This window comes from Hyla sarda, chromosome 1, assembly GCF_029499605.1.
Source record: "Hyla sarda isolate aHylSar1 chromosome 1, aHylSar1.hap1, whole genome shotgun sequence".
Classification (NCBI taxonomy): Eukaryota; Metazoa; Chordata; class Amphibia; order Anura; family Hylidae; genus Hyla; species Hyla sarda.
In genome coordinates this window covers 411,679,792-411,706,695 of record NC_079189.1, presented here as the reverse complement: position 1 = coordinate 411,706,695, position 26,904 = coordinate 411,679,792, and the positions used below count along the sequence as shown (strand labels likewise).

General features: G+C 42.3%; 1 protein-coding gene across 6 annotated transcripts in view; it reads left to right on the top strand.

The window, feature by feature from the left end:
* Positions 1 to 26,904, top strand: part of RASAL1 (RAS protein activator like 1) — a 68,258-nt gene that overhangs the window by 12,285 nt on the left and 29,069 nt on the right. For 2 of the 6 annotated variants that reach the window (XM_056528741.1, XM_056528740.1), the window contains exons 2-5: positions 14,581 to 14,637; positions 22,737 to 22,850; positions 22,983 to 23,044; positions 23,664 to 23,793. In XM_056528741.1, the coding sequence (XP_056384716.1) occupies positions 14,581 to 14,637; positions 22,737 to 22,850; positions 22,983 to 23,044; positions 23,664 to 23,793 (363 nt within the window). Of the gene's footprint in view, positions 1 to 1,764; positions 1,827 to 3,894; positions 3,915 to 4,338; positions 4,359 to 4,781; positions 4,908 to 14,580; positions 14,638 to 22,736; positions 22,851 to 22,982; positions 23,045 to 23,663; positions 23,794 to 26,904 lie in introns of those variants that run through there. The other 4 variants (XM_056528739.1, XM_056528744.1, XM_056528745.1 and 1 more) reach the window with 4 other exon arrangements.

Below are 26,904 nucleotides of genomic sequence, written 5' to 3'. Positions count from 1 at the left end.
GGAACCGCTGGAGGTCCTCAGGCTGAGTCCATCTCGATCACGGGGACGCAAGACCGTGACATCACGACTCCGCCCCGTGTGACGTTACACCCCGTCCCTCAATGCAAGTCTATGGGAGGGGGCGTGACAGCCTTGAGAGACTTGCATTGGTGGGTGCTGCATGGTAGATCCTAGGGGTCCCCAGCAGTGGGACCCCGGCGATCTGACATCTTATCCTCTATCCTTTGGATAGGGGATAAGATGTCTAGGGGCGGAGTACCCCTTTAAGGCTAATTTCACACAGTTGTTAAGCTATGGTAAAGAGAGCTCGATGGCTCAGTCCATTGGCAGGAGGAAAGTTGAACAGAGAGAAAAAATACTGGATGTCCAGTCTTTTTCCCACTTAACTCCCCTAAAACACCGAACATCTGGTGGACTCCATTTAAGTCAATGGCATCTGTTGGGACCCGGCACTTTTAATCGTGCTCTGACCCATTGAGGGTCCATTCTGCCCCCCAAAATAGACCAGAATACACCCAAAACAGGTCATAACAGCAGTGAGAACTTAGCCTAACCTGAATATATTGAAGTCTATGGTCTATAATTTTTTTTCTAATTAGTTAAGGGGTATTCAGATTTTTTTTTTCTAAAAACACACTGTAGCCTACTAGGGCTGTACAATAACTGCAGCATCCCTACTTTGCCTGGTCCAGTGCTGGCGCGCTGGTCCCTCTGTTTACTTCCCCTCATGACTTGTTCTTACTCAATGCAATGTGTGTTTGCCCAATTTTTGTGTTTGCACTCTCATTTTGCACCTACAGACCCATATAAGGGCTTGTTTTTTGCATCATCAATTGTACTTTGTACTGACATAACTTATTTTATAGCATAATCTGTGTCGAAACAAAAAAAAACGTATTTGTGGGGTTTGTAGATCCATGCGGTTACAAGGATACCCAATTTATGTAGGTTTTATTTTATTTTACTACTTTAAAAAAATTATAACTACATGCACCAAAATTAGTATGTTTAAAAATGTAACATTCTGACCCCTATAACTTTTTTATTTTTCTGCATACGGAGCTATATGAGGGCAATTTTTTTGCATTGTGGCCTGTAATTTTTATCAGTACAATTTTTGTTTTGGTGGGACTCTGATCGCTTTTTATAACATTTTTTATGGTATATGAAGGGACCAAAAATGCTCAATTGCGGACTTTGGTATTTTTTTATGTGTACGCCATCAACCTTGCGGTTTAACTACCTTATATTTTAATAGTTCGGACATTTACGCACGCAGCGGTACTGCATATGATTATTTTAATTGTTTTATTTTATTATTTTATTTAAAAAATGGGAAAAGGGGGGGGGGGGATCAAACTTGCTTTTGAGCTTTTTATTCCTGAGGCTTTGAGAAGGATAACTGCTTTATTTGATGTAGTAGTTAGTAAGCACTTTAAAGTAAGCTATAGGGTTGATACACTTTAGCCACTAGGCACTACAACTCTCATCATCAGTCACACATACTAACTATAACTCTATTTCTGGCGCCACTAACCTGACAACCTGTCAGCCAAGTGTCCATATGCGTTTCACAGCATTTACGCAACAATTGCAGTTAAATATAACTACCACAGTATTTTCCACACAAGTCCTCTGGTTTGTTGAGAAAATTTATTGGAAATGTTAAATTTAGAAATTAAGTGAAGTAATGAGTAGAATTATCTGTAGTTTACCCCTAAACTGTTGGATCTTCTTTACATCTTTTGTCTGCGTACAAATTAGAGGCTCTGTAGAGCAAGACACTATCTGCTGGTCTCTGCTGGACCCTCCAATGAGGACACTAGGTAAGTAAAATTTTTGAAGGAACTTCCATCTCCTTTATTTTTTTGCACACTGTGTAAGAAGGTTTAATTTTAAGAAACTTTGGCGTATATAATTTAATAATATAATAAGTCATGTATAAGGAGTTTTGTATAGACAAGCTTGTATCTCAGACTGAAGAGAGCTGACCACTGTCTATTCTTCCCTCCCTAATCATTCCCTTATGACCAGTGCACTAGAAGAAAAGCTGCACAGGCCAATAGTTTGTCTAAACAGCTATCCATTGCATATTTCCATGAGCCTATGAAGAATTCTGCTCTGTATGTTACTTAAAGGCTTCTAAAAAAAAAAAGTGTAGGATTCACCCCAATGTCACCTACCTCCATTTCTGCAGTTTCAACTCTTGGCATGTGATAGGCTACATACTACCTTAAAGGAGTACTCCGCTGCCCCAGCATTCAGAACATTTTATTCCAAACACTTGGAGCGGACAGCGGGGGTCGTGACATCATGGCCATGCTCCCTCGTGATGTCACATCACGCCCCCTCAATGCAAGTCTATGGAAGGGGGAGTGGTGGCTGGTTATTTTTGTAACTTAGGGCGGTTCCACGGTATATAACGGTATTTCCCCCCCCAAAAAAAAAAAAAAATTATCAGCCCAGCGCTGCGCTGTCCCCATCGGGGTAAAAACTCACATATCACCCGCAAGCGCTGCCCTCCTCGCCCTCCTGTTTGTTGCGGGCCACTGGAAATCTATACTGTACGCTGTATCCCTATTCCCGGGCTGCAAAAGGTAAACAAAATAAACTTTAACGCACGTTCCTACGTCGGCCTTATGCTGGGGCGGGAACGACGGAGAGCCGTCAGCCTATCACCGGCCGCAGCGATGTTCCCCCTCAGCCGGTGATAGGATGAGCCCACTGTCATGTAAGAAGCCAGTCGGCTTCTTACATGACAGTGGGCTCAGCCGATCACCTGCCAAGGGGGAACATCGCTGCGGCCGGTGATAGGCTGAGCACACTGTCACGTCAGCTTATCACCAGCCGAGGGGGAACATTGCTGCGGCCGGTGATAGGCTGACGGCTCTCTGACGTTCCTGTCCCCAAGAAGCAGGTCTGGACCGACTGGGAAGGTGAGTTAAAGTTTATTTTGTTTATCTTTATTTTGTTTATCTTTCGCTGGGCTGATAATTAATTTGGGGGGGGGGGCAGAACAGCGCTCGCGGGTCACATATGACAGCACAGCGCTGGGCTGTTAATTCATTCATTCCCCATGGGGGGAGGGGCCAAACTGGTATTGCGGTATGGGGATAAATTCATATCGTGCAGGACAAAAATTTAGGTATTCGGTATGATCCGGTATACCGCCCAGCCCTCGTGTGGCTGTGATGTCACGACCCTGCCGCCTGCACGCAGCTTTTGAAATTAACGCCGGGACCAGGTGCCTGACCCCCGTGATCAGACATCTTATCCCCTGTCCTTTGGATAGGGGATAAGATGTCTACGGGCAGAGTACCCTTTTAAAAACATCAGCTACCCAGATAAGAGGGGGCATATCATTGTTTTTCTATTCATTGAAATGTTTTCTTTCAAATAATTAGTGTTTGTGCACATATGGAATAATAGATAGAAAAGCAATGAGCAATGTTAATTGTAAAGGCAAAGTGATGTAAAGGTAAGATTACAGTTAAGATCATAAATGTGACCTGTAAAGGGGAAAAGTATTTGGTCTTAGTGTTTCCTTTTCCTTCACCCCCACATCATATTCCACACTTCCAGGGAACCTTTAAAGATCATTAGTTAGCAACACCTCAATCACTGTTAACTAGCATGTACCATCAGGGGCCGGAGTCATTGGTGATAAGACAGACTCAGCCTATGGCTATGTGGCATGCCTAGACACAGTGGGGGGGATTTATCAAAACCTGTGCAGAGGAAAACTTGCCCAGTTGCCCATAGCAACCAATCAGATCGCTTCTTTCATTTTTCACATGCCTTCCTAAAAATGAAAGAAGCAAGCTGATTGGTTGCTATGGGCAACTGGGCAAGTTTTCCTTTGCACAGGTTTTGATAAATCTCCCCCATAGTTGCAACCTTATGTTTAGCATGGAGTAATGTATTTGTTAATTATAAAAACCTTGTTATGAGTGCTAACAACACTCTATTTCAGTATGCCTGAATCACACCTTTCTAATAATGTGTACAGTACATGGCTATAAATAGTCAATACTGTTATAGAGAACATAAAAAAGAACTGCCACCTCTGGCACATTAGAAATCCAAAGGACTGCTGCTGAGATTCAATCGCACACTGGAACACAACACTATTTGTGCTTCTATTTTTCTTTTTCTTCTTATATGGGTGTAATAATGGCGTACAAAGAAAAGAACAGTTAGAAAATGGGGTAGAGAGAAAAGTGTCAGGGAGGCTAGTCCTGAACTGGCACTCCCCAACATGTTTGCCCGGTTGGAAAAAGCAAATACATTAAAACAAATTCTTCTCCACTGTATTCACCGAGGAAAATAAAATGCCAGGTGAAATACAGCAAGATGAGGTAAACTCCCCAGTACAGGTCACCTGTCTAACCCAGGAAGTATAGTGCCGCCTACAAAAAATGGACAAATCACCCGGCCCAGATGGCATTTACCCCCGTGTTCTAAAGGAATTAAGTAATGTAATAGACAGACCCCTATTTTGCATATTCAAGGACTCTATAGTGACAGGGAAGGTTCCCCAGGACTGGCACATAGCAAATATGGTGCCAATATTTAAAAAGGGGTCAAAAGGTGACTCTGGGAATTATAGACCTGTTAGTTTAACCTCCGTTGTATGTAAATTGTTTGAGGGTTTTCTAAGGGATGCTATTTTGGAGTATCTTGATAAAAATAAATGTTTGACTCCATATCAGCATGGCTTTATGAGGGATCGGTCCTGTCAAACTAACCTGATCAGCTTTTATGAGGAGGTGAGCTCCAGACTGGACCAGAAGGAATCGCTGGATGTCGTAAATCTGGATTTTTCCAAAGCATTTGATACGGTGCCAAATAAAAGATTGGTACATACAATGAGAAGGATGGGGCTGGAGGAGAATGTGTGTAAGTGGGTAAGTAACTGGCTCAGTGATAGGAAACGGAGGGTGGTTATTAATGGTACCTATTCTGATTGGGTGACTGTTACTAGTGGGGTTGGGGTACCACAGGGGTCAGTCTTGGGTCTTATTCTATTTAATATATTCATTAATGACCTTGTAGAGGGGTTGAATAGTAAAGTAGTAATCTTTGCAGATGATACTAAACTCTGTAAAGTGGTCAACACAATAGAGGACAGTGCACTGTTACAAATGGATGTGGATTGGTTGGAGGTTTGGGCTAGAAAGTGGCAGATGAAGTTCAGCACTGATAAATTTAAGAAAATGCACATGGGGAGGAAAAATCCGGGCTGGGATTATGTGTTAAATGGGAGCACCCTTGGGACGACTGACATGGAAAAGGACTTGGGAGTCTTAGTTAATAGTAAACTTAGCTGAAGTGACCAGTGTCGGGCTGCTGTTGCCAAAGCAAATAAAATCATGGGGTGCATCAATAGGGGCATAGATGCCCACGACAAGGAAATAATTCTACCGCTGTACAAATCACTAGTCAGACCACACATGGAAGGATGTGTACAGTACTGGGCACCAGTGTACAGGAAAGATATAGTGGAGCTCGAGAGGGTTCAAAGACGGGCAATCAGGGTAATACAGGGAATGGGAGGACTACAGTACCCAGAAAGATTATCAGAATTAGGGTTATTTAGTTTAGAAAAAAGAAGGCTTAGGGGAGACCTAATAACTATGTATAAATATATCAGGGGGTAGTACAGAGATCTCTCCCATGATCTATTTATATCCAGGACAGTATCTATAACAAGGAGGCATCCTCTATGTTTAGAGGAAAGAAGGTTTCTACACCAGCACAGACGGAGTTCTTTACTGTAAGAGCAGTGAGACTATGGAACTCTCTGCCAGAGGAGGTGGTCATGGTGCACTCTAAAAAAGAGTTCAAAAGGGGCTGTATGCATTTTTGGAGAGTAATAACATCGCTGGTTATGAATACTAGATTTATAGATTTTATAGATATTATTATTTATACAAAACGTTCATCCAGGGATTTATTCTGACTGACATATTTGGAGTCGGGAAGGAATTTTTACCTCTAGTATGATTTTTTTTTTTTTTTTTTTTGCCTTCCTCTGGATCAACTCAGTAGGGGCTCATTAGGGTTATAGGTTGAACTTGATGGACTCTGGTCTTTTTTCAACCTTATGAACTATGTTACTATAATGTACCACAATGTGTAATGCGGTAACTGGCGGCGTGTTTTTACAGGTTAAACATTGATTATAAAGGTGTTTTAAACCTCGCCAAATCGGAGTAAAAACATGGATGTTTTTCCGATACAGCTTGGACCTGGTTTTAATCACACCAAAACTGCACCATGTAAATACACCCTAGGGCCGCTTTCATGGGCGATCAATATTTTGCATCAGTATTTTGTATCAGTATTATATTTTGTTAGCTTTAACAAAGAATCCAAGATACAAAAGAGGTGCCATTGCTTCCATCAGGCAGGCTTCACATAGCCAACCGGGGGTCAAATGAACTGAAGACCCAAAGCATCATAAGGATCAAAGATTCTATGATCTGTTCGGGTCTCTAGACCTGCGGTCAGGCTGGGACTTGCCGCTGTGATACTAATACAAAAATGTGACCGTTATTGCCTTTGTACTTGTGTCAAACCAGCTTTAGTATCATTTTGTATATGCATTCTTCCTGGCGTTTTTCAAGTCCTACAGAGAAGTAGGTCTATGAGAAAATAGCCAAAAAAGATACCATAGCCAGAACATGCTGTGCTTTGAAAAAGAAAAAAAAAAGAACTAGATTACATAAAAACAAAATGCTTTGCATGAAGTGCATTTATATTTTATTGTAGACTGTATCAGTCTGTGTGCATGGCATTTAAAGCTCTATTTTTTTTTTTTTTTTTTTTTTTAGCTCTTTTCTTTATTGCAGAGACCTAAGCAGAACAGTTTTGAAACACAGTTCTCCTCACCGGTCAGGTCCTGGGGCCTGTGTGTGTGACATCAGGGACCCGACTCAATTAGGCTAGGTTCACACCAGGTTTTTTCATACAGCTGAGGAAACAAGAAGAAGAGCAACAAGTAGATTTTTTTATGCTTACCGTAAAATCTCTTTCTCGGAGGGTCCATTGGGGGACACAGAACCATGGGTATATGCTCTTGCCACTAGGAGGCACTGACACTAGGCATACAAAAAAAAGTTGGCCCCTCCTGGCAGGATATATCCTACTGACCCTGAGCTAATCAGTTTAGTCCCAAAGCAGTAGAAGGCAACCGACAGAAAAAGAATCTAGCAGGAGTCCGAGGGAAACAGATAAAAGAAGGACACCGAGCCACCCCTCGGACATTTAAAAACCTGTACACAAACCATGGGTGGGAGCTGTGTCCCCCAATGGATCCTCCGAGAAAGAAAATTTACGGTAAGCATAAAAAGTCTTCTTTTCTCTGTCGGAAATCATTGGGGGACACAGAACCGTACCAAAGCAGTCCCCGGGGTGGGGAGAAAAGCACTCAACCCAAAATCAGGCAGAGGACAAAGCCACTGCCGCCTTCAACACTTTGCGGCCCAAACTGGCATCAGCCGACGCGAAAGTGTGCACCTGATAGAATTTGGTGAAAGTGTGCAAGGACAACCAGGTGGCCACCTTACAGACTTGCAGGGCCGAAGCCCTATATCGGAGAGCACAAGAAGCCCCAGTGGAACGTGTGAAATGCGCTGTCACCCGAAAAATGAATCCACCGAGAAATGGTCGCCTTGGAAGCCGGAAGACCCTTGCGACTACCCTTAGGAATCACAAAAAAAGAGTCACCTTGTCGGAAAGAGGAGGTGACCGAAAGATAGATGGGTGTGAAGGGATCGCTCCTTGACATTGGAAGGGGACGGACAAAAGGAAGAACAATCTCTTCGTTCACCCTTAATACTGCGGTTTCAACCGCCATGTGATCAAATGCAGCGACAGTAAATTGGGGTGGCAAAGAGGACCTTGAGAAAGTAGATCGGGGCAAAGCGGAAGATGCAGCGGTACGTCGTCGACCAGCCAAATTACGTCGGCGTACCAAGCACGTCTGGGCCAATCTGGAGCCACCAGAATGGCAGGATCGTCCTCCTCCTTGAGTTACCTCAGAACCCTGGGCAGGAGAGGAAGGGGTGGAAAGAGGTAAGAGAGACGGAAGGACGACCACGGAATGACCAGAGCGTCCACCGCCAAGGCCAGAGGGTCCCGCAACTTCGCCCCCGAGATTGCAGATCTGTGTAAACACCTCCGGATGTAGAGACCACTCCCCTGGATCCTCCAAAGAGCGGCTGAGAAAGTCCGCTTCCCAATTTTCCACACCTGGAATGTGGATCGCAGAAAGAGCAGGAACTCGAGCCTTTGCCCAGAGAAGAATTCTGGAGATCTCCATCGCCGAACGACTTTGCGTGCCGCCTTGGTGTATGTGACCGCCATCATGTTGTCCGACAGAACACGGAATGAAGCCACCAAAAAATGGACTGCTGGACAGCTGGAGGCAAAAAGATCCGGTGATCCAGGGAAAACGGAAACTTGTCCCACCTGGCCAGTATGGCCAGTTGGAGGGGGGCGACAGTGAAACTGGGCAAAGGGGACTGCTTCCTTGGCAGCCACCATCCGGCCCAAGACCTCCATGCAGAAACGAATTGGAAACAAGGAGGGGCGTCATAGGCGACGGACACCCAGCTACAGAGAGCGCTGTTTGTCTAAGGGAAAACGGACACGGGCTACTGCTGTGTTGAAACTGAGACCCAGAAATATCAGAGACTGGGAAGGGGACAGATGCGACTTCTCCCAGTTGATCACCCAGCCGAAAGAGGACAGGGTGTGAAGCATAATCTGAAGACTCTCCAGATTTTGGGACCGGCCTTGATTAAAAGGTCGTCCAGGTAGGGGAGAACTGAGATCCCCGACTCCGAAGAATGGCAATTACTGCCGCCATGACCTTGGTGAAGACCTTGGGAGCCGTAGCTAAGCCAAAAGGGAGCGACACAAACTGAAAGTGGCCCACCGTAACAGCGAATCAAAGAATTCGCTGATGGGCTGGGAAAATAGGGATCTGGAGATAGGCATCCCAGATGTCCACCGATGACAGAAACTCGCACTGGTACATAGAGGCCACCACGGATCGGAGAGACTCCATCCGAAAATGGCGGAGACGCAAATGGCGATTAAGCAACTTGAGGTCCAGAATTGGGTGAACAGAGTCCTCCTTCTTGGGAACTATGAAAAGGCTCGAGTAGAAACCTAAAAAACGTTCTTCTGGCAGAACTGGCACTATCACTCCCTGAGAGAAGAGTGAACGTTAAGCGATTTGAAAAGCCGCTGCCAAAGAAGGGGAATGGCGGGATCGGAAGAAACTGTTTTTGGGGGATGGAAGAAAATTCTATCTGATAACCCCCTGAAATTACGTCTCACACCCAAGAGTTCTGGACCTGGGCCAGCCAAATGTCCTGGAAGAGAGACAGGCGACCTCCCACCCGAGAAGAAGACGTGGGTGGGGGCGCCCCTTCCGGAAGAGGGAGGCTTACAGGTACCGGATTTGGCAGAGAAACTTTGTCCGACTTCCATGAAGGACATGTCTTAAAGGAAGAGGGGGCTTTAAGAGACTGGGGGTGCGCCTGTTTGGGAGGGCGACCTGATGAAAATGGCAGAAAGGAAGTCTCCTTCCGACGGGGGTCGGAGCGACAAGACTTGTTCTGTGGTAGCAGAGAACTCTTACCTCCCATATCTTCGGAGAGAAGGGTAACTCAGTCAGTGACCTCTTCGAAGCAGCATCAGCATCCCATGCCTTCAACCACATGGAGCGGCGAAAGGCAACCAAGTTAGCCGAGGCAAAGGCCGTGCAGCGAGCGGACTCCAAAACTGCTGAGCAGGGAAAGTCACTGGTCTGAGAGAGCTGGCGAGCCATGTCCGCCAGTTCCTCCCTGGCAGCACCAGAAAGGATACCCTGGCGAAGCTGGGAAACCCAAACCGAAACCACCTTGGCCACCCAAGCAGAAGCAAAGGTGGGAAGCAATGAGGACCCAGCCGCCTCAAAGGCGGAGTTCGCCAAATTCTCCATTTTCTTGTCCGCAGGATCCTTAAGTGTCGCTGTGTCTGCAAGAGGTAGAGTAGTGGATTTGGACAGGTGGAAGATCGGAGGATCAACTGTAGGTGGCACTGTCCACTTGGAAACTAGGTCCTGAGGAAAGTGGAATCGAGCTTGAACCCTCTTGGTTCCCTGAAATCTTCTTACCGGGTGTTTCCAAGCAATGTCCAACATGGCGTCAAATTCCGCATGAGAACTGAAAGCCTTGGGAGTACGCCGAGAGCGGCGAAAAGAGACTTCCGGATCAGGATCCGAAGTTCTGGGGTCCTCCAGCTGAAAAGTGTCCCGGATAGCTGACACTAATCCGTCCACCATTTCTGACTTTTCAGAGTAGTCCTCTTGATCCAAGGCGGAATCTGATCCGTCGTCCGCTGCTTCCCCTGGGGAGTGGGAACCTGTGGGGGCAACGCTAGACTGAGATGAGGAGACCTATAGTGAGAGGATGAGGACCTAGAATGAGGACCCCTGGAGCGGGTGTGCCGCCTGTGAGCCGGAGAGGAAGAGTGCGACCGGCGAGAAGAGAGACCACCCCGGGAGTGCTCTAGAAAAGAGCCCGAGGTAATTACCTTAGAGCGCTTGGAAACGTGGAGGAATAGTGGGTCAGGGGAAACGGAGCGCGATTCCCTGGGCGAATCCCGCAGAGAAGACTGCTCCAAGGTGGAGGCCACAGATTTGGAGACCCTAGCCAATTCAGAGATCAACTGGTAAGGGAAGATACCCATTCTGGAGGAGGGACGGGCCCCACACATTCTGACGGAACATCAGGAGCTACTGAAAAAGACTGCAAGGCCAGCTTGGAGGAACAGGCTGAGCAGGAGGATTCAGTAGAACCCCCAGGGATTTTGGACTTACAGTCCACACAGGCATAGTAGGTGACCAGTGTCGTCACCTGTCTTGGGGGGGGGGGTCTGGGGTTGAACATAGCTGGTAGCCCAATAGGCAGTAAAGAAAAAATTGGAGCAATCTCACCAGGTCTGTGTCCCGCAGCTGAAGCAGAAGAACCTGCAGAAGAGCTGAGGAGACCAGGAGCAGCTGCGTGAGGCACGGATCAGAGAGAGAGGGGAGGAGCAAGCAACTCGTATGGTAGGCCGCCTACCTGAACGGCCCTTACTGGACAAAATTGACAGAGGTCGGCGGATCTTCGCTGCATGTGGGGAGAAGCTCCGGCACCACTTCCGCCATGCTACTGTTAACCCTGTGGCCCTGCGAAGTGCCGGTGAAGGAAGATGCCAGCAGCGTGAGCACGGCAGCGACCGACATGAAAATGACAGGGGGAGACGTCGGCCGCGCTTACGCTCCCGGAGCTGCGGTCGGAAAAAAATTATACTACCATTCTACAGCTAGTAAGCAGTGCCGGGGAGGGGGGAGAACTGTCCCGGAGTCCCCAGAGCCCCGACACTGAAGAGTAATGAAGCAGGCCACCTAGCATGAATAAAAAGGAAAGAAGTCCCGTCCTCTTCAAGGAGACCCCAGAGATAAGGGGCTCTATAGGATAGTGGTGGTGGTGGGGGGGTTATACTTACCCTGTTCCCACCATACTCACCTGAAGATGTCTTCAGCCAGTCTTATGGATACCTGCATCACGTCATGCTGCTACAGACCAGGACGAGCAGGGAAAATAGGGGGACCTGGACCCAAGGTGCGACCCCCAAGGTGCTGGTCATTGGCAGGAAGGGGTTAGCGGTGCATTTGTATTTTATGTCCCGTGTCCCTTAGCTACATATGGGGGGAACCGATAGCGCCTTCTCCTGGACCCCCACCTGAAAGCAGAAAATAAAAGGGATAAAATAACTTAAAACAGGCCCTAACTGTAAAACAAAAAAAAAAGACCAGGTCTGGAGAACACCAGACCTGTGTCTTGCCTCCTAGGACACTAAGCTAAAACTGATTAGCTCAGGGTCAGTAGGCAGGGTATATCCTGCCAGGAGGGGTCGACTTTTTTTGTATGCCTAGTGTCAGCACCTCCTTGTGGCAAGAGCATATACCCACGGTTCTGTGTCCCCCCCAATGGTTTCCGACCGAGAAAGTCTGTTTTCACTTACAGATCCATAGTATTTATTTCAAAATGGATCCATTTTATTCTGTTTTACAGGTGTAATATCAGGTGCAAGTTTTATTATATCCTAATATTGCATTGTACAAAAAAGGATCTGCTGGGATCATTTTCCTTAACAGGAAAGAAAAATGACACAGTTCCGCATTGACAGGATTTGTTTGCACCCATTTATAAGACACTCTATATTCTGCATTTAGCATTAGTAAATCCACCATCTAAGATTTGCTTACTTGAATCTACATATGCATGTTTGTATGTACACATCATTAATACATGGATGGCAAAAAGGGAATTTTCATAGGAAACAAAACAAACAGAGCCATAACAGATGCTGAACAAGCAAGAACAGCTCTGATCTTCTATCTTCTGTATATCAAATGGTAATCCAAAAGAATGCCTATTTAAACACAGCTTGGCAATTCCCTCAGACAGACTCTCCCTGCGGGAAACTGAGAATGATCTGTCTGCCAAAACTTGTTCATTTCTCTCCAGATGGGTCCTCCCCAGCTCCTCACTCTCACCCACTCTCTAGCCCTATTCTAATCAACGCTCATTATTTAATTAGAAAACCTAATTAAAAAAACAGCTGACAGAGGCTGGTGGGAGGCAGAGGGGTGAGCAGACAGCACCACAATGAGCTAACTCATTCCCTAAAAATTAAAATGGGAAGAAAATGCCTTTTTAACTCCCTATGTGACACCTGGGTATTTACAGCCACTTGCCACCACACATCTGTAGGTTCTGCAGGCGGGAGATCATGAGTATATGTTGTATTGTGACTACCCAGCCCCTGCATCTGTTCTTATTCTCCATGTCACTCGTGTCTTTTTTTTAATCATTATTTAATAACTTGTTTTGGCTGTATGTGCTTTTGTTTTTTTTTATATTTGCCATATTGTGCTTTGTACTATTTACCTTTTTAATGAGTGTTTTTCAACAAGATTTGTACTAAACACATTTAATGTGCAGTCTTTTTTCCAGCTTGGCAGGTTGTTCAGGTTCACAGTTGCTCACCTTCCCTTGTAGGTTTGGTAATTCATACCTTTTTTTTTATTTTATTTTTTTATAGTTACTACCGTTACATATAATGTACTTCTTGTCGAGTCTTCATATTTGGTCTAGCTTTGTTTCCATTAGCATTTAAAAGAAATATATGCATGTCAACAAAGGTATAACCATTTATGTAGCTGCTATGGTGCCCCGATGTTAAGGAGGAATCACTTAGGTGCAGGATCATTGTACTGCATGCAGTAATTTTTCCGCCACGATGTCCCGTCACTGTATAACGCCCGTAATGAATTACGAACATATGCGGGTACAAACGGGCAGTTACAAAACCCCATAGGCTGCAATGCAATTTAGTCACGGCCATCAGGGGTTTTGTAACGGCCGGGTTTCGCAGCTGTAGTGACGGAACTTCTGACGGAAGTTCCTAAACTGAGAAATTCATGGTGTGAAAGCAGCCTAAGTTGGTGGCTTTATCCTTCCTAGCACTTCTATGAGGGTTCTTATCTATAGTCACCCAGGCTGCCATGATGAACAAGCCACCCACCAAAACACCACCAGTACCTTATGATTAAATAGGCCAATGCCATTTTTGCTCAGCACCTTGAAGCCCATTCACTTCTTAAAGAGAACTCGTCTTCTCATTCTCTCCACCCCATCAACTTCAGCTTCACAGAATACACATCTCCATTAGCATCTAGCCTTCTGGACCTATGCAGACACTGGCACCTTTTCCTATAGCTGACAACTAAAATCTCAAGAACACATGTGCATCATAACACAGACCAAATGTTTTTTTTTCTATACCAATTTTAGAGTGCCTCAGCTTCTGGTTGGCCATGCAGTTGTCCGTGTCATTGTGATCAAGCAGATTGGCAACCTTCCCAAGCATAACTGGAAGCACAGAGGCAGAAAATCCACAGTGTGCCAACAATGAGCAGTGAACGTTGTACTGTGTACAATGTGTGTTGTGGGATGTCTGTGTGGCTTCTGCTACCTATTTTCTCCAACAAGTACACAATGTGTGAATCCACACTGAAACAACCTACTTCTGACTTCGGTCACGTTTGTATCAATGGTTTATGATACTATGGGTATTTTGCATCCTAAATAAGTACATGAAATCAGTCATACATACTCTCCATCTTTAATTTACCTTAATATAATAGCTTATATTATATGAAGTATAACATAATATATGGCATTAAAGGGGAGAAGTGTGGTTTAACCCCCTTAGAAGTATCATTGAAGTTGTATCAGTAAATACCATATTAGCAGATTGACCTAGAGGCAAGGAGCCCCTATTTCTCATGCCACATTCTTCCTATATGTTTTGTAAACCATTTAGCTATGGACTTGTCTCAGCCCAGCACATATTTCAGTGATGACTGGGTTAGGTTAGATGTGATAAGATAGTAGAACATTAGCTAGACTGGCCAGTTTTTGTTTCTGTTGTAACTATCAGTATCTGACCTTTTTCATTCCTCTTTCAAAGGTCAGGCACAAGTGACCCATACTGCATCGTGAAGGTGGACAATGAAGTTGTGGCACGGTGAGTCCTCCAATATTATGGTATCATATTTACTTTTACATATTATTTACCATGGATACAGTAAGAAAGCAGATCACTATAGTTTTTCCACAGTACTGATAAATAGTAAAATTGAAAGTGTTTTTTTTGGGTCAACAAGCAGTTCTCCATAATAACAAAGCAAAACCTGGTTTTACAAAATGATACAAGTAGGTTAAAAATAAAAAGTGTGAAAAAATAAGATAACAGTCCTCAAGTAATCTAGTGAGGGGGGGGGGGAGGAGGAGGGAGAGGGGAAATAGGGAAAAGAAGGAATCGGATAATAGAGGTGAACAAAAAAGAGAGATTACACTATAGAGTAAAGAATATATGAATTTAATGAAGAGATTAGATAAATACAAAAAGGGTAGATGTGGGCTGGAGGGGATAATGCAGGGTCCTTGCGATTCCCCTACAAAAATGAAAAATATAATATAATAAATAGGATAAGTTCAATATAAATAAAATAATGAAATAAATAAAATGTGCAAAAAATATGCAAAAAATAAAACGTCAATTCTGAATCCCCAGATGGTGCATATAATGTCAATAGACATTCAGGTGCAAAAACTGTCAACACAGATATACGGTGTAATATGAGGCACAGTATTATGTGGCTGCACTGGTCCTGTAAAAAATACTGTTCCAAAATGTATGTTACATGTACAATAAATAAGGGCAGAAGGTATGTATCCTGTAAAAGAAAGGCACAGCAGTATGGTGTATTGATATGTACAGTCCTGTAGGTAAAAAAAATATTCTGCAGGTTCCTGTTATGCAGTTATGTCCATAGGGTCCTGTGAAGAAATAGCGTTGGGACTATATGTCCCTCTCACCCTGTTTAGCTGTGCAACAGCCTGGTGCAATGTCTTCTTTGCTCGCACTGCTGCCGGCACTTCCAGCTGTGTGGGGTGGCTGCTTGTCAGGCAGACCGTCTTACCCAGCAAGCGCACGGGAGCAGGAGCATGTTCGCAGCAGTGAGTGGGTTCAGCGTCCTCGTTATTCCGGCTCCGATCCTGTATGAGGCAGAGTGATGCCGAGGCATACGTTTGAATGCAGGCCAGTGATGTCAGTCTGTGTTGATAGGTAGTCCGTATCAGGCTCTAAAGGGCAGTTGGCGATCTATCTTATAATCCTGGGGATTCAGGTAAAACACTAGGGCTAGACACGTTTCAGGAGACTACTCCTTTCTTCAGTAGCTGATTCATGATAGGGGTAGTGATCCTTTTATACTATGTAGTGGTCTAAGGTCTAATTAGAAAAAGAGGAAAGTGGATTGCAGGAAAGGGGAAAAGGAAAAGAGAAAAGCAGGAGCGGATGGGAGGAATGGTGTTGAGAGTGCGGGACATCTGAGCACAGCAGTAGGTTTGCTGCAATGTGTTATTGCCCATAAAATAGAATGGACTTGTATATAACATTTTTGTATGATAATGTTACAAGTGAGAGATGGATATCAATGAGTTTATGAATATAATTCTAATAATACAGCAAAAATGAATAATAAATGAGGAATGGAGGATAATATAGTTTAAATAACAAAAAATAAATAAATAACATAAAATTAGTGGTGATAGTTGCGTTTCTATACTAATAACAATAATATTAAAAATAGAAGTAAAAATATAAATGACAACAATGATGGTGGTAAAAAGGTAGGAACGATAATAATGTTTAAAGAGTAGAATAATAATACTAGCTACATATGAAGGTCTAAAATGTCTTTCTTAGGGTGACCAGTGTGGTGGAGATATTAAAATAAAAATAGAAATAGAAATGACGACAAAGATGGTGGTAAAGGGGTAGGAAAAATAATGATGTTAAAAAGGTAGAATAATAATAATACTAGCTACATATATGTCTAAAGTGTCTTTCTTGGGTGAGCCGTGTGATGGAAATACAAATTATGATCTATCAAAGGTCACTCATACGATGGGGGCCAAAGAAGTTCAAAGTCTGGGCACGCACGGGGGCACTGAAGACTGTCTCAGTACCTGGTGTGACTGGAGAAGCCCGGACATCAACCAATACGATAAAGAGGCTGAGCTGTTGACGAAGAAGTTTCAAGAGAAGGAGTATCCAAACAAGATATTGGAAGAATAGGCAGCAAAAGCCAGATCCCTGGACAGTGACCAAGGAGGATCAAGAAGCAAAATTAGTAATCCCATTTAATAGCGACTACAAGAGAGTATAGAGGATCATTAAAACACATTGGCACCTACTGGAGAATGACAAAGTTATTGGACCCGCTCTTCCAAAGAAACCCCCAATAGTATATTCCAGAGCCCCAAACCTAGGGATAAAAAAAAATCCAGTGAGTGTCAAGAAGACCAAAAACTGGCTGAGCCTGAAAGGTTTTTTCCGCTGCGGAGTATGTAATAACTGTAAAACCACGCACTTCCCCAGGAAGACATTGAAGTTCTTGTCCTGTAATAGCAAAGGGGTCATATATGTACTGGAGTGTCCATGCAAAAAACTGTATATTGATAGGACCAAAAGAAACCAGAAAACAAGTATAGCGGAGCACAGCTACAATATCAAGAAGGGATTGATGAAACATCCATTAGCAGCGCATTTCTCAAGATGCCACAAAAAAGACCCATCTTGGTTGATATTCACAGCGATACAAACAGTTAAAAAGAGCTGGAGAGGAGGAGACTATACAACCCAAATGTCAAGACCTTTTGGGCTCAATGCTCTCGAAATCATAGATCTTTCTTGTGTGCAGAGTGTGAACTTTTTGTTACCTATAAACCCAAAGGGCTTCTCCAGTCACGCCAGGTACAGCGCCCGTGCGTGCCCAGACTTCGAACTTCTTTGGCCCCCATTGTATGAGTGACCTTTGATAGATCATAATTTGTATTTCCACTACATGGGTCACCCAAGAAAGATATATTAGACTTGTATATGTAGCTAGTATTATTATTCTACCCTTTTATCATCATTATTTTTCCTACCCCTTTACCACCATCATTGTCATTTTATATTTCTATTTTTATTTTAATATCTCCACCACAAAGGTCACCCTAAGAAATACATTAGACCTTTGTATGTAGCTAATATTATTATTCGACTCTTTTAACATTATTATCTTTCCTACCTTTTTACCACCGTCATTGTTGTCATTTATATTTTTGCTTCCATTTTTTTTATATATTTGATATTATTGTTATTAGTATAGGGATGTAACTACCACCACTAATTTTATTTATTTATTGTATTTTTTTATTTAAACTTTATTACTATCCTCCATTCCTCATTTATTTTAATTAATTTTAACCAGATTATTAGATTTATATTCATAAACTCATTGATATCCATCTCTCACTTGTAACATTATCATACTAAAATTTTATATAAAAGTCCATTCTATTTTATGGGCAATAACACATTGCAGCAAACCTACTGCTGTGCTCAGATGCCCTTCACTCTCAACTCCATTACTCAAATCCACTCCTGCTTTTCTCTTTTCCTTTTCTCCTTTCCTGCAATCCACTTCCCTCTTTTTTTATAATTAGACCTTAGACCACTGCATAGTATAAAAGGATCACTACCCCTATCAGGTCTAATCTCTCTTTTTTGTTCACATCTTTTATCTGATTCCTTCTCCCTCCTCCCCCCCCCCCCCCCTCACTAGATCACTTGAGGACTGTTACCTTATTTTTCACACTTCATGTTTTTAGCCAAGCACCTTGGGTATTAGGTGCTATAAAGTTAACCTCGGTATCTAATTTTCTACCTAGTCGAGCTGCCCAATCCCCCGGTTAAAAGTAAAAACTGAAATCTCACATTTACATCAGACCAGAGAATCGTGTTTCTCGTGGTGTAAGAGTATTCTCATATTGATATTAAAGGAAATAGTGCTACGCTGCAACATGGCCAGATGGAGCCCAAAGACCTTGTTCTAGTGATAGATGCAGAACCCACCTCTGAGATCAGCCTTCTACCATAAAGATTTAGTTAATGGAGTGCAACTGAGGGGGTTGAGACTGTCAAACTGGCATACTGGTTCCTTGAGGATACTGCTAAACTGGCAATGTCAATGGGAAAAAGTATGCAAAGTAGCTTCCCTCCAAAAGTAAAAAAACTTTCTCCTGTTGTCCTCACTGCTACCTATTACAGGCAGAATTCCTTCAAAGCCTTGTTCAACCCATATTGCGGTAGTGGTCTGGTAAACAAATTAATAAGAACAACCCAATTTGGCAAATCAATTTTCACCATAGAACAAACACGCAAAAGGATCTGGTCTTTCCTATATAAATTAGATTTGACGGAGCAGGAGAGAACTCTGAAATCCATGGAGCACAAAAGTAATGATTTTGTTAGAAATAGAGTATAGCTGAATTAATGCTTAAAAACCATACTGTTCCTCCAATGAGATGACCCCAACAGTATGAATATTTTATAAATGTCCTCTTAGAAATTGAAGACAAGATGCAGACTGGCAGAGCTAATTGGCCCCTAGATGCCAGGTTTTTCAGGCCGCAGTAGTGTTTTAGCAGTGCCCCACCGTTCAGTAAAATGAGGCAGAGTGGTCTTAAGGGCTTATTGTGTGGGCTGGATCTCTACATGTAATGACCAGAAGTCGCGAGCATGGATATATTCATGCCTAATGTAATCTGCAAGAAGGGGCCATGCACTCTGCTCTATGCTGCCTATTGCTGATTTTCAGGAACTTGTGATTCTTCATAGGTAATAGTGGTTGTGTGAGAAAACCTTCAGCCTTGTACAATAAACAGTTCCTCAACTTTATAATATACATTATATTTCAACTTGCGCATGTGTAATATTTCTGGCAGCTGACAGGTACATAGGGGGGGGGGGGGGCGGAATTCATTAATACTTGTGCTGAGGAAAAGTTGACCAGGTGCCCATTGCAATCAATCAGATTGCGTCTTCCTTTTTTTTATTTTATTTTATTTTATTTTTTTTAAGGCCTCTGAAAAATAAAAGAAGCAATTAAATTTGTTGTTATGGCAACTGGTCAAATTTTCCTCAGCACAACCAATTACAGCCCAGATTTTACATAATGAGCTCTGGTGAAATTGACTGTGATTGGCTGCTGTGAGAAAAACAGTCAGTTTGGGTTTCAAGCAAAATGACATGCCGACGTATCCGTGCTCGGGCTCCATTTATTTCAATGGCCCAAGTGTAGTCAGATAGGGACTACATTAGGGTAATTTTCCCAACGTATCAGAGTTTTGTCTCGGACTGTAAATTGCTGCAAGCCGTGTTTCGAGACAAAATTTGCATACGCTTGGCAAGTGACCAGAATGTAGTGACTACATTTGGGCCATTGCTCAGATACAGGCCCCATTCATTTCAATGGCCCAAATGTAGTCCCTACATTCCAGTCACTTCCTGAGCATATGCAAATTTTTCCTCAGGATATTATTTTACGTTTTCCGACGTATCCATGCCTCTGAGGCACAAATCATGGTGTGAACCCTGGAACGGTGGTGAAATCTGGGTCATTCAGATGGGTAGATATGTGTACTGCAGTACCAAGCTCATAGGGAAATGCCTAGACTGGATACAGCTATATCTAGCTCTCAGCTATGAGATGTCATGGGACTGCACAGGTTTAGATTTGTGTGCGCCCAAGAATAGTTTCTTCCGCCGACAACAAATCAAAATCTCAAAACGTCTAGGCTGTCCGGCCCTCACCTGGCCTCGTGCCACAATGCTGCACAGTAGCATTTTATCCCTTGTGTTTTTTTGAGGACTGGGACATTTAAAAGATGTTGACCCCTCCTTCACTTATGAAGTGTGAGTTTCTCAGCATCCCTTCATCTTGTTTCCATGGAGACAGGTAGGAGTTATAGTGCTTCCCAAGCCTGTTACTAAGCATAGAGTAAAGCCGTGTTATACCCCTGGGATGCACTGCACCCCTGATGTATCTGTACATCCAAGCCATTGGAAAGGTCTGAAAGTGCATTAACCCCTGCAATGATGAGGTCTGCCTGGTTTGCCTTGTGCTATGCATTCAGAGATATATTAGATTGAGACATGTATAAATATTATCCTTTAGAAGTCCTCATCTTCATGGTAGCCGTTTCTTGAAAAACCATATAAAAACAAATGCAGTTGTCAATTTCAGCTCCGTGAGGTCTGCCGAATAGGCAGGACTTGTAGCCATACTGGCAGTGCCTCAGACCTGAACCTTGTGCGGGCTTTGGCAGGGTGCAGCACTGCTTAAAATGTCAAGTGCAAGGGAATAGACTAAAGGTTATTGCAGTCAAACTACTACTACCAGTGTTTCCCTACCGGGGCGCCTCCAGCTGTTGCAACAACTGGAGGTGTTCCGGTTGGAAAACAGTGCAGTACACACTGTTATCCAGAGTATGGCCATTATGCATCTTTTTGGCCAAGCAGATGTAAATTTTTTTATGCCGACTCAGTATGACCCTTTGTAATGGGATATTCCAGGAAGGAATTTAAAAGGTAGAAAGGTATCAGTGTACCTCACAGTAGAAAAGAATCACTGAGGTCAACTGTAGAAGTGCATAAATTCCAATAGTACCGAGAATTAAAAAGAGGGAAATGTATTAGAGAAAACAGTCCTCAAAGTGATTCCAAAGGGTAGACATAGATGAAAAATGAAAGATTGTGTAGAACAAGTTAAAAGGCTTTTAAAAGATTTTGGGTTCTTTGAATGTAAGACAGGACCGCAAAGTTAATCTAGTTACTAATATACTTCGCTTACCTATGTTTGGTGGCTGGTATCACATTTCTTTGTCTTTCTTTTCCCTGGAAGTTCATTTTTTGCAGCCTACAAAATGAGCGTTGTCTCGTACCTTTCCCGGCTTGCTGTGAGGCCCGAGACATTACATCACAAGTTAGGTGCTTAAAAGGGGACTTGGCTGCTTTGTCTGTTGTGTGTAAATCCAGCCCCCTGATGACGTTACTGGCGCACATGTGTGTGCATTCATCATCACACAGATCCACACCTTTTGTGTCAGGGGATGTCAGGCAAGTCATGTGATCAAAGAGAGCGTGGCATATGCGAGATGATGATGGTTAAGGTGGATAGTTTGATTCAAATTGCTACTAGTCAGATGTACGTTTCACGGGTTTCATAACCCCTTTCTTCAGTAGCAGCAAAAAAGTGAATCAAAAAGTTTAACCTTTAACGTTTAATTGCAAATGCACAAAAATTCTGGTGCAGTTTTGCCATATTATGCACCAAAAACAGTCTTATAGACTTCCACTAAATGTATTTTGTGTTAAATGTCTTTTTTTTTCTGTTTTACAGCAGTTTTTTTGTTTTGATATTACAACATGTAAAGTTAGCCTTTGTGCATTTAAAAAAAAAGAGGATAACCTAATGAGATTTTCAAGGATATTACTTTGATAGACTGTTTTAGTACAGGTCATCATGGTGTGTAGGCAGTGATTCTTACTGATAATACTTTAATGGCCTATCCTTTGAAAGTTATTGGAATTGCAAGTAAATATTCTGCTAGTCTCAGACATCTGAAAATCTTTTTTTAAGACTTTTTTTTTAAGAGATAAAAGACCATTATCAGAAAACCAGGACCCGTTGTGTTATAACGTATTATCAAAACTGGAGAACCACTTTAAGTGCTCAGATTGAATCATTTCATTTTTGAAGTTTAGGTGGTTGAGGTCACAGACTTTACCAATGTGATCTTTCAAAATGTATATATGCAATGGGGTTGACAGTCATGTAGGCAATACAGTACAGTGTTATGGTGCACCTGCCTAAATCACACTTTCATCCACCATGATAAATCAGAACCTTTCTTAATTTTTCCATGTATCCCACCCATATATCTACTGTATTAGTAGTGGTCCTAAAAATAATAATTATTATTTTATTAATATTACTACTACGGTACTAGTTGTTTTAATTATTATTATTTTATTAATACTACTACTAGTTGTTGTATTAATTATTATTATTTTATTATTATTACTACTACTAGTTGTTGTTTTAATTATTACTATTTTGTTAATACTACTACTACTAGTTGTTGTTGTTATTATTAATAATAAATATGCTTTTTTTTATTTTTTATCATGTGCCCGCCTTTATGTATAACTTTTATACTCTCATACAGAACAGCCACTGTATGGAGGGACCTGAACCCATTTTGGGGAGAAGAGTTCACCCTGCATCTCCCTCTTGGTTTCCATACCCTCTCTTTCTATGTGATGGATGAAGACACAATTGGGTGAGATGCATTTTTTTTATTACTGCATGTCTATGTAAAGGTACATTTATATGCTACCATCTGTGTCTTCAGTTATTTACATTTCTGCCATGTTACATCATCCTAAGCCCCTAAACGTTTCCTCTGTTACAGACATGATGATGTAATTGGCAAGATATCACTCAGCAAAGAATATATTGCATCACAACCACGGGGTAAGCAAAGTCTATTTCTGGCCAGAAATTTGTTACAAGTTTTAAAGTCACTTTGTGAGCTCCCAAAAAGACACATCAGAGACCTGAGGACCCAAATAAGACATATATGCTGCAGAACCCAAAGAAACTATTGAAACATTTAGGGGAGAGGCTGATCGGCATCCCACCCCCCCTTCCCCAAGACAACATCCATAGAAACTATTCTCTAGATACATTATATACACAACACCATGTACTAAACTATGCTCCTTCGGGCTCCACACTTGCTTTTACAACTTCATTGGGCTCTTCGTTGTTTGGTTAAAATTTGCTACTTACTTAAATAAAAAAATGCAGGAGTTATTGCTCATGTTAGCAATGCCATCTGAATGTCTTAGCCACTACAACACAACACCAAGGATTAACAGGGTGAACACCTATGACTTTTTTAAGACCTTTGCCAAACCTGCCAAGGCCTTCGTTGGCCTAATGCCTACCAGTGGACATAGTTGGCTTGGACGTAATATGAATGTGCATATCTTGGCAGGTGCATAATCTACATAGTCAGTACTCAAACTATACCGTGTTTCTTGTGACCCATACTTTTATAAAGATTTCCTACTTTTTTTTTTTTTGTAAGGTATTGACAGCTGGATTAACCTGAGCCTTGTGAACCCAGATGAAGAAGTGCAGGGGGAGATTTACCTTGAGTTGCACATAATGCAGGATCATCACAAAAGCAACCTACACTGTCATGTTATGGAAGCCAGGTACCTGGAGCTAAATTATATTGTATAACGAAGAGCTAACAAGATTACAGCAAAAAAAAAAAAGCACTTCTTACTTATGTAAGTAATATATATAATATTCAGTACATTCACCTCCACAAGTCTAGTACTGGCTCTGCAGTTCACCCGGTGCTTCTGTTTACTTACTCTTGGTTGGTGCTTCTGTTTACTTACTCTTCTTCGTAAGCTGATGTTCTGAAACAACTTCAGCCAAATATATATTTGTATTGGGCTGGCTTGAGGCTACATATAGCAGTCTAGACCAGTGCTTCTCAAACTGTTAAACAGGTCTCACTTACACAGTTTTAATTTGCGGGCAGCTGGGAAGGTAATTTTGACCAAGTGAATGTATGCCACAAAGACCTTTAGGGGCCCATACATCTTCGGAAGCTGATGGCTAAATATTTAGCCATCAGCTATCTCTCCCGATCTCCCCATACACATACATTTTTGGCAGGGATGAACGGTTATGTGTTTTCAATTGAGAGAAGAGGATAAAGCAGCTGCAAGACAGCTTTGGCAACAACTTATCTCTTTAAAAATAAAAGGGACTGGCAGTGGAAATCCAGCATGACTGACTCTTCTCTCCCTTGATGTCATTTATCAGGACCTTTTCTCTGGTTTAGCAAAAGTAACTCCATTTGTGTTTGTTTTTTTGTTCTGCTTGGTTCAAATGTTAAGAAAAATTTAGGTCTGTTTTAAAACTGTTTGGCATAGGCTGTGATGAAAGACAGACGTCTTCATGTTCTGGCCAGTAAGACCTCAGTAGAGAAAGATTAAAGGGAATCAGTCTAATTTGTTAGGCTGCCCCTGCTGAGCACAGCACAACATAGCAAGAGGCATGCTGTTTCCAGCGGTCTGCTGCTTATGGCAAAATCATTTTAAAGCACTTACATTCCTAAGTATGCAGCAGGCGCCTGACATTGCAGGAAAATAGTCAATTTTCCTGAGTGGTTGTTGCTGTGCCCACCCACTAATGGCTGACATGTTTCTTCCTTTCACTGTGCATCGGAAGAAACCTGTCACTCATCAGTGTGTGGGTGTGACCAGCGGGTGTGCGGGAGTAGTGGGGACTCCAAGCACACACTGTCAGTTCTTTAAAACAAAAAAAAAATGATTTATGTGAGGAAATTTAATGAAATTTGCAATTTTGTACATTTTGGAGGTTTTTTTTTCCACACAGTACACTTTACGTAAAAAATTACATGTTTTCTTTATTCTGTGGGTCAATACGATTGAAGTGATACCCATGTTTACATGCTTTTCTATTATTGTACTGCTTTTAAAAAGTCTCAAACTTTTTTTTTTTTTTTTTTACAAAACCAGTATGTTTAAAATTCCCCTTTTTTAACCACCTATAACTTTTCAATTTTTCCGTATATGGGGCTGTATGAAGGCATGTGTGTGTATGTATGTATGTGTATATGTGTGTATATATATATATATATATATATATATATATATATATATATATATAACTTTTTTGTCTCTTTTTATAATTTTTTTTAGAATGTGATGTGACCAAAAAGCATCAATTTTGGACTTTATGCTTTTTGGGGCTAAAATGGAAAAAAAACGGACGATTTAATATTTTATTGGGGGAGGGGATTTTTCACTTTTTTTTTTTTTTTTTTTTTTACTTTAGACTTTTTATTTCCGCATAGGGGACTATTTAGATCATTCACTTGATTGCTTATATAGTTCAGTGCTCTGCATAGGGCATAGCACTGATCAGTATTATCGCCAATCTTCTGCTCTCTGGGAGAGCGGCAAAGACAGGTTAGGTGACCTCTCTCCGCCATTTTGGATTATCAGGTCCCAGTGGCAGTGCTGTGGGCGATCCGATCATTCAATATAAAGCCCACATTTCCGCAGATGTCGTGATCTGTACTGATGTCCGCCATTACTGGCAGGTCCCTGCCTGCTGATAGCAGCTGGGACCTGCCATGCACGATGCACGCAGCGGTCTGGTGCTTGCGTCATGTACAGGATGTAAATGAACGTCCTGATGCGTTAAGTCCCACTGCATCAGGACGTTCATTTACGTCCATTGTCCTGCACTGCATGCACTGCATGCACTGCATTATAATTTTAATAAAGTTTAGGGCAGCACAGGGAAATTGTATGTCAAAGAGATCAATAATCAGAGAGGTGGTTTACCAATGAAAGTGGATGTTTAAATGGAGAAATATAATAAAAGCTTTGTATATTTATAGCCTTATACTGTATTTTCCTTTAGATTCAAAGCTATGCATAAAAACCTGCATCAAATTGCAAAGCTAGAATGCTGCCTAGTCTGCAGTAATATTTAAAGGTCATCTAAAGATGCAGCTAACACTCGATAATCTACAAAAGAGAGCACATGTTTTTAGATACCTACTTAAAATCACTGACCCTGAATATTAAATACAAAAAGGATTTATTCAGACTTTACCACACCCTAAACTAGAATTTGCTGAGTGAAGGATATTTTCTTTGAAAGTTGTTGCTGTACCATTACTTGTTGAAACTGCATGTAGTGGGACTTCCCTGTTCAATATCATTATCTATTAACCTAGTGATTACCAGCCTGTATGCCTCCAGCTGTTGGAAAACTACAACCCCCAGCATGTACTAACCAAAGTGCTGTACTAACCAAAGTTTTTTGGAACACCATCAAAGCCTTACTGTTATAAACAATTACCATAATGATGTGCCTGAAGGTGGCCTTACTGTAAACCAGAAGAATGTTGATTTTCTGTATCCTCCAAACAATCATAATTAACCCTGAAAGGTATATCAGGGGTTTCCTCTGTGAGTGCCCATAGATTTTTCGGAAGCTGTCCCTTGTGTTCTTGCTTCTTTATGTAAATAGTGTTGCCTTCTTCCCTCTCTTTAACTTACCATTATGGCTATCACTAGTAGCAGAAGTTCACTGCTTAGTGTAACCCCTTCCTTGCTGTGCTCCAGCTGTTTTTTTTCCTTTTTGCTCACATAGAACTTTACGACACCAGAACACTATCAAAATAGTGTTGTGTAAATCAACCCCCAGCATAGTATAAGCCTGTTCAGCACACTTTCACCAGCACTATGACATAGCAGAAGGAAGTAGGT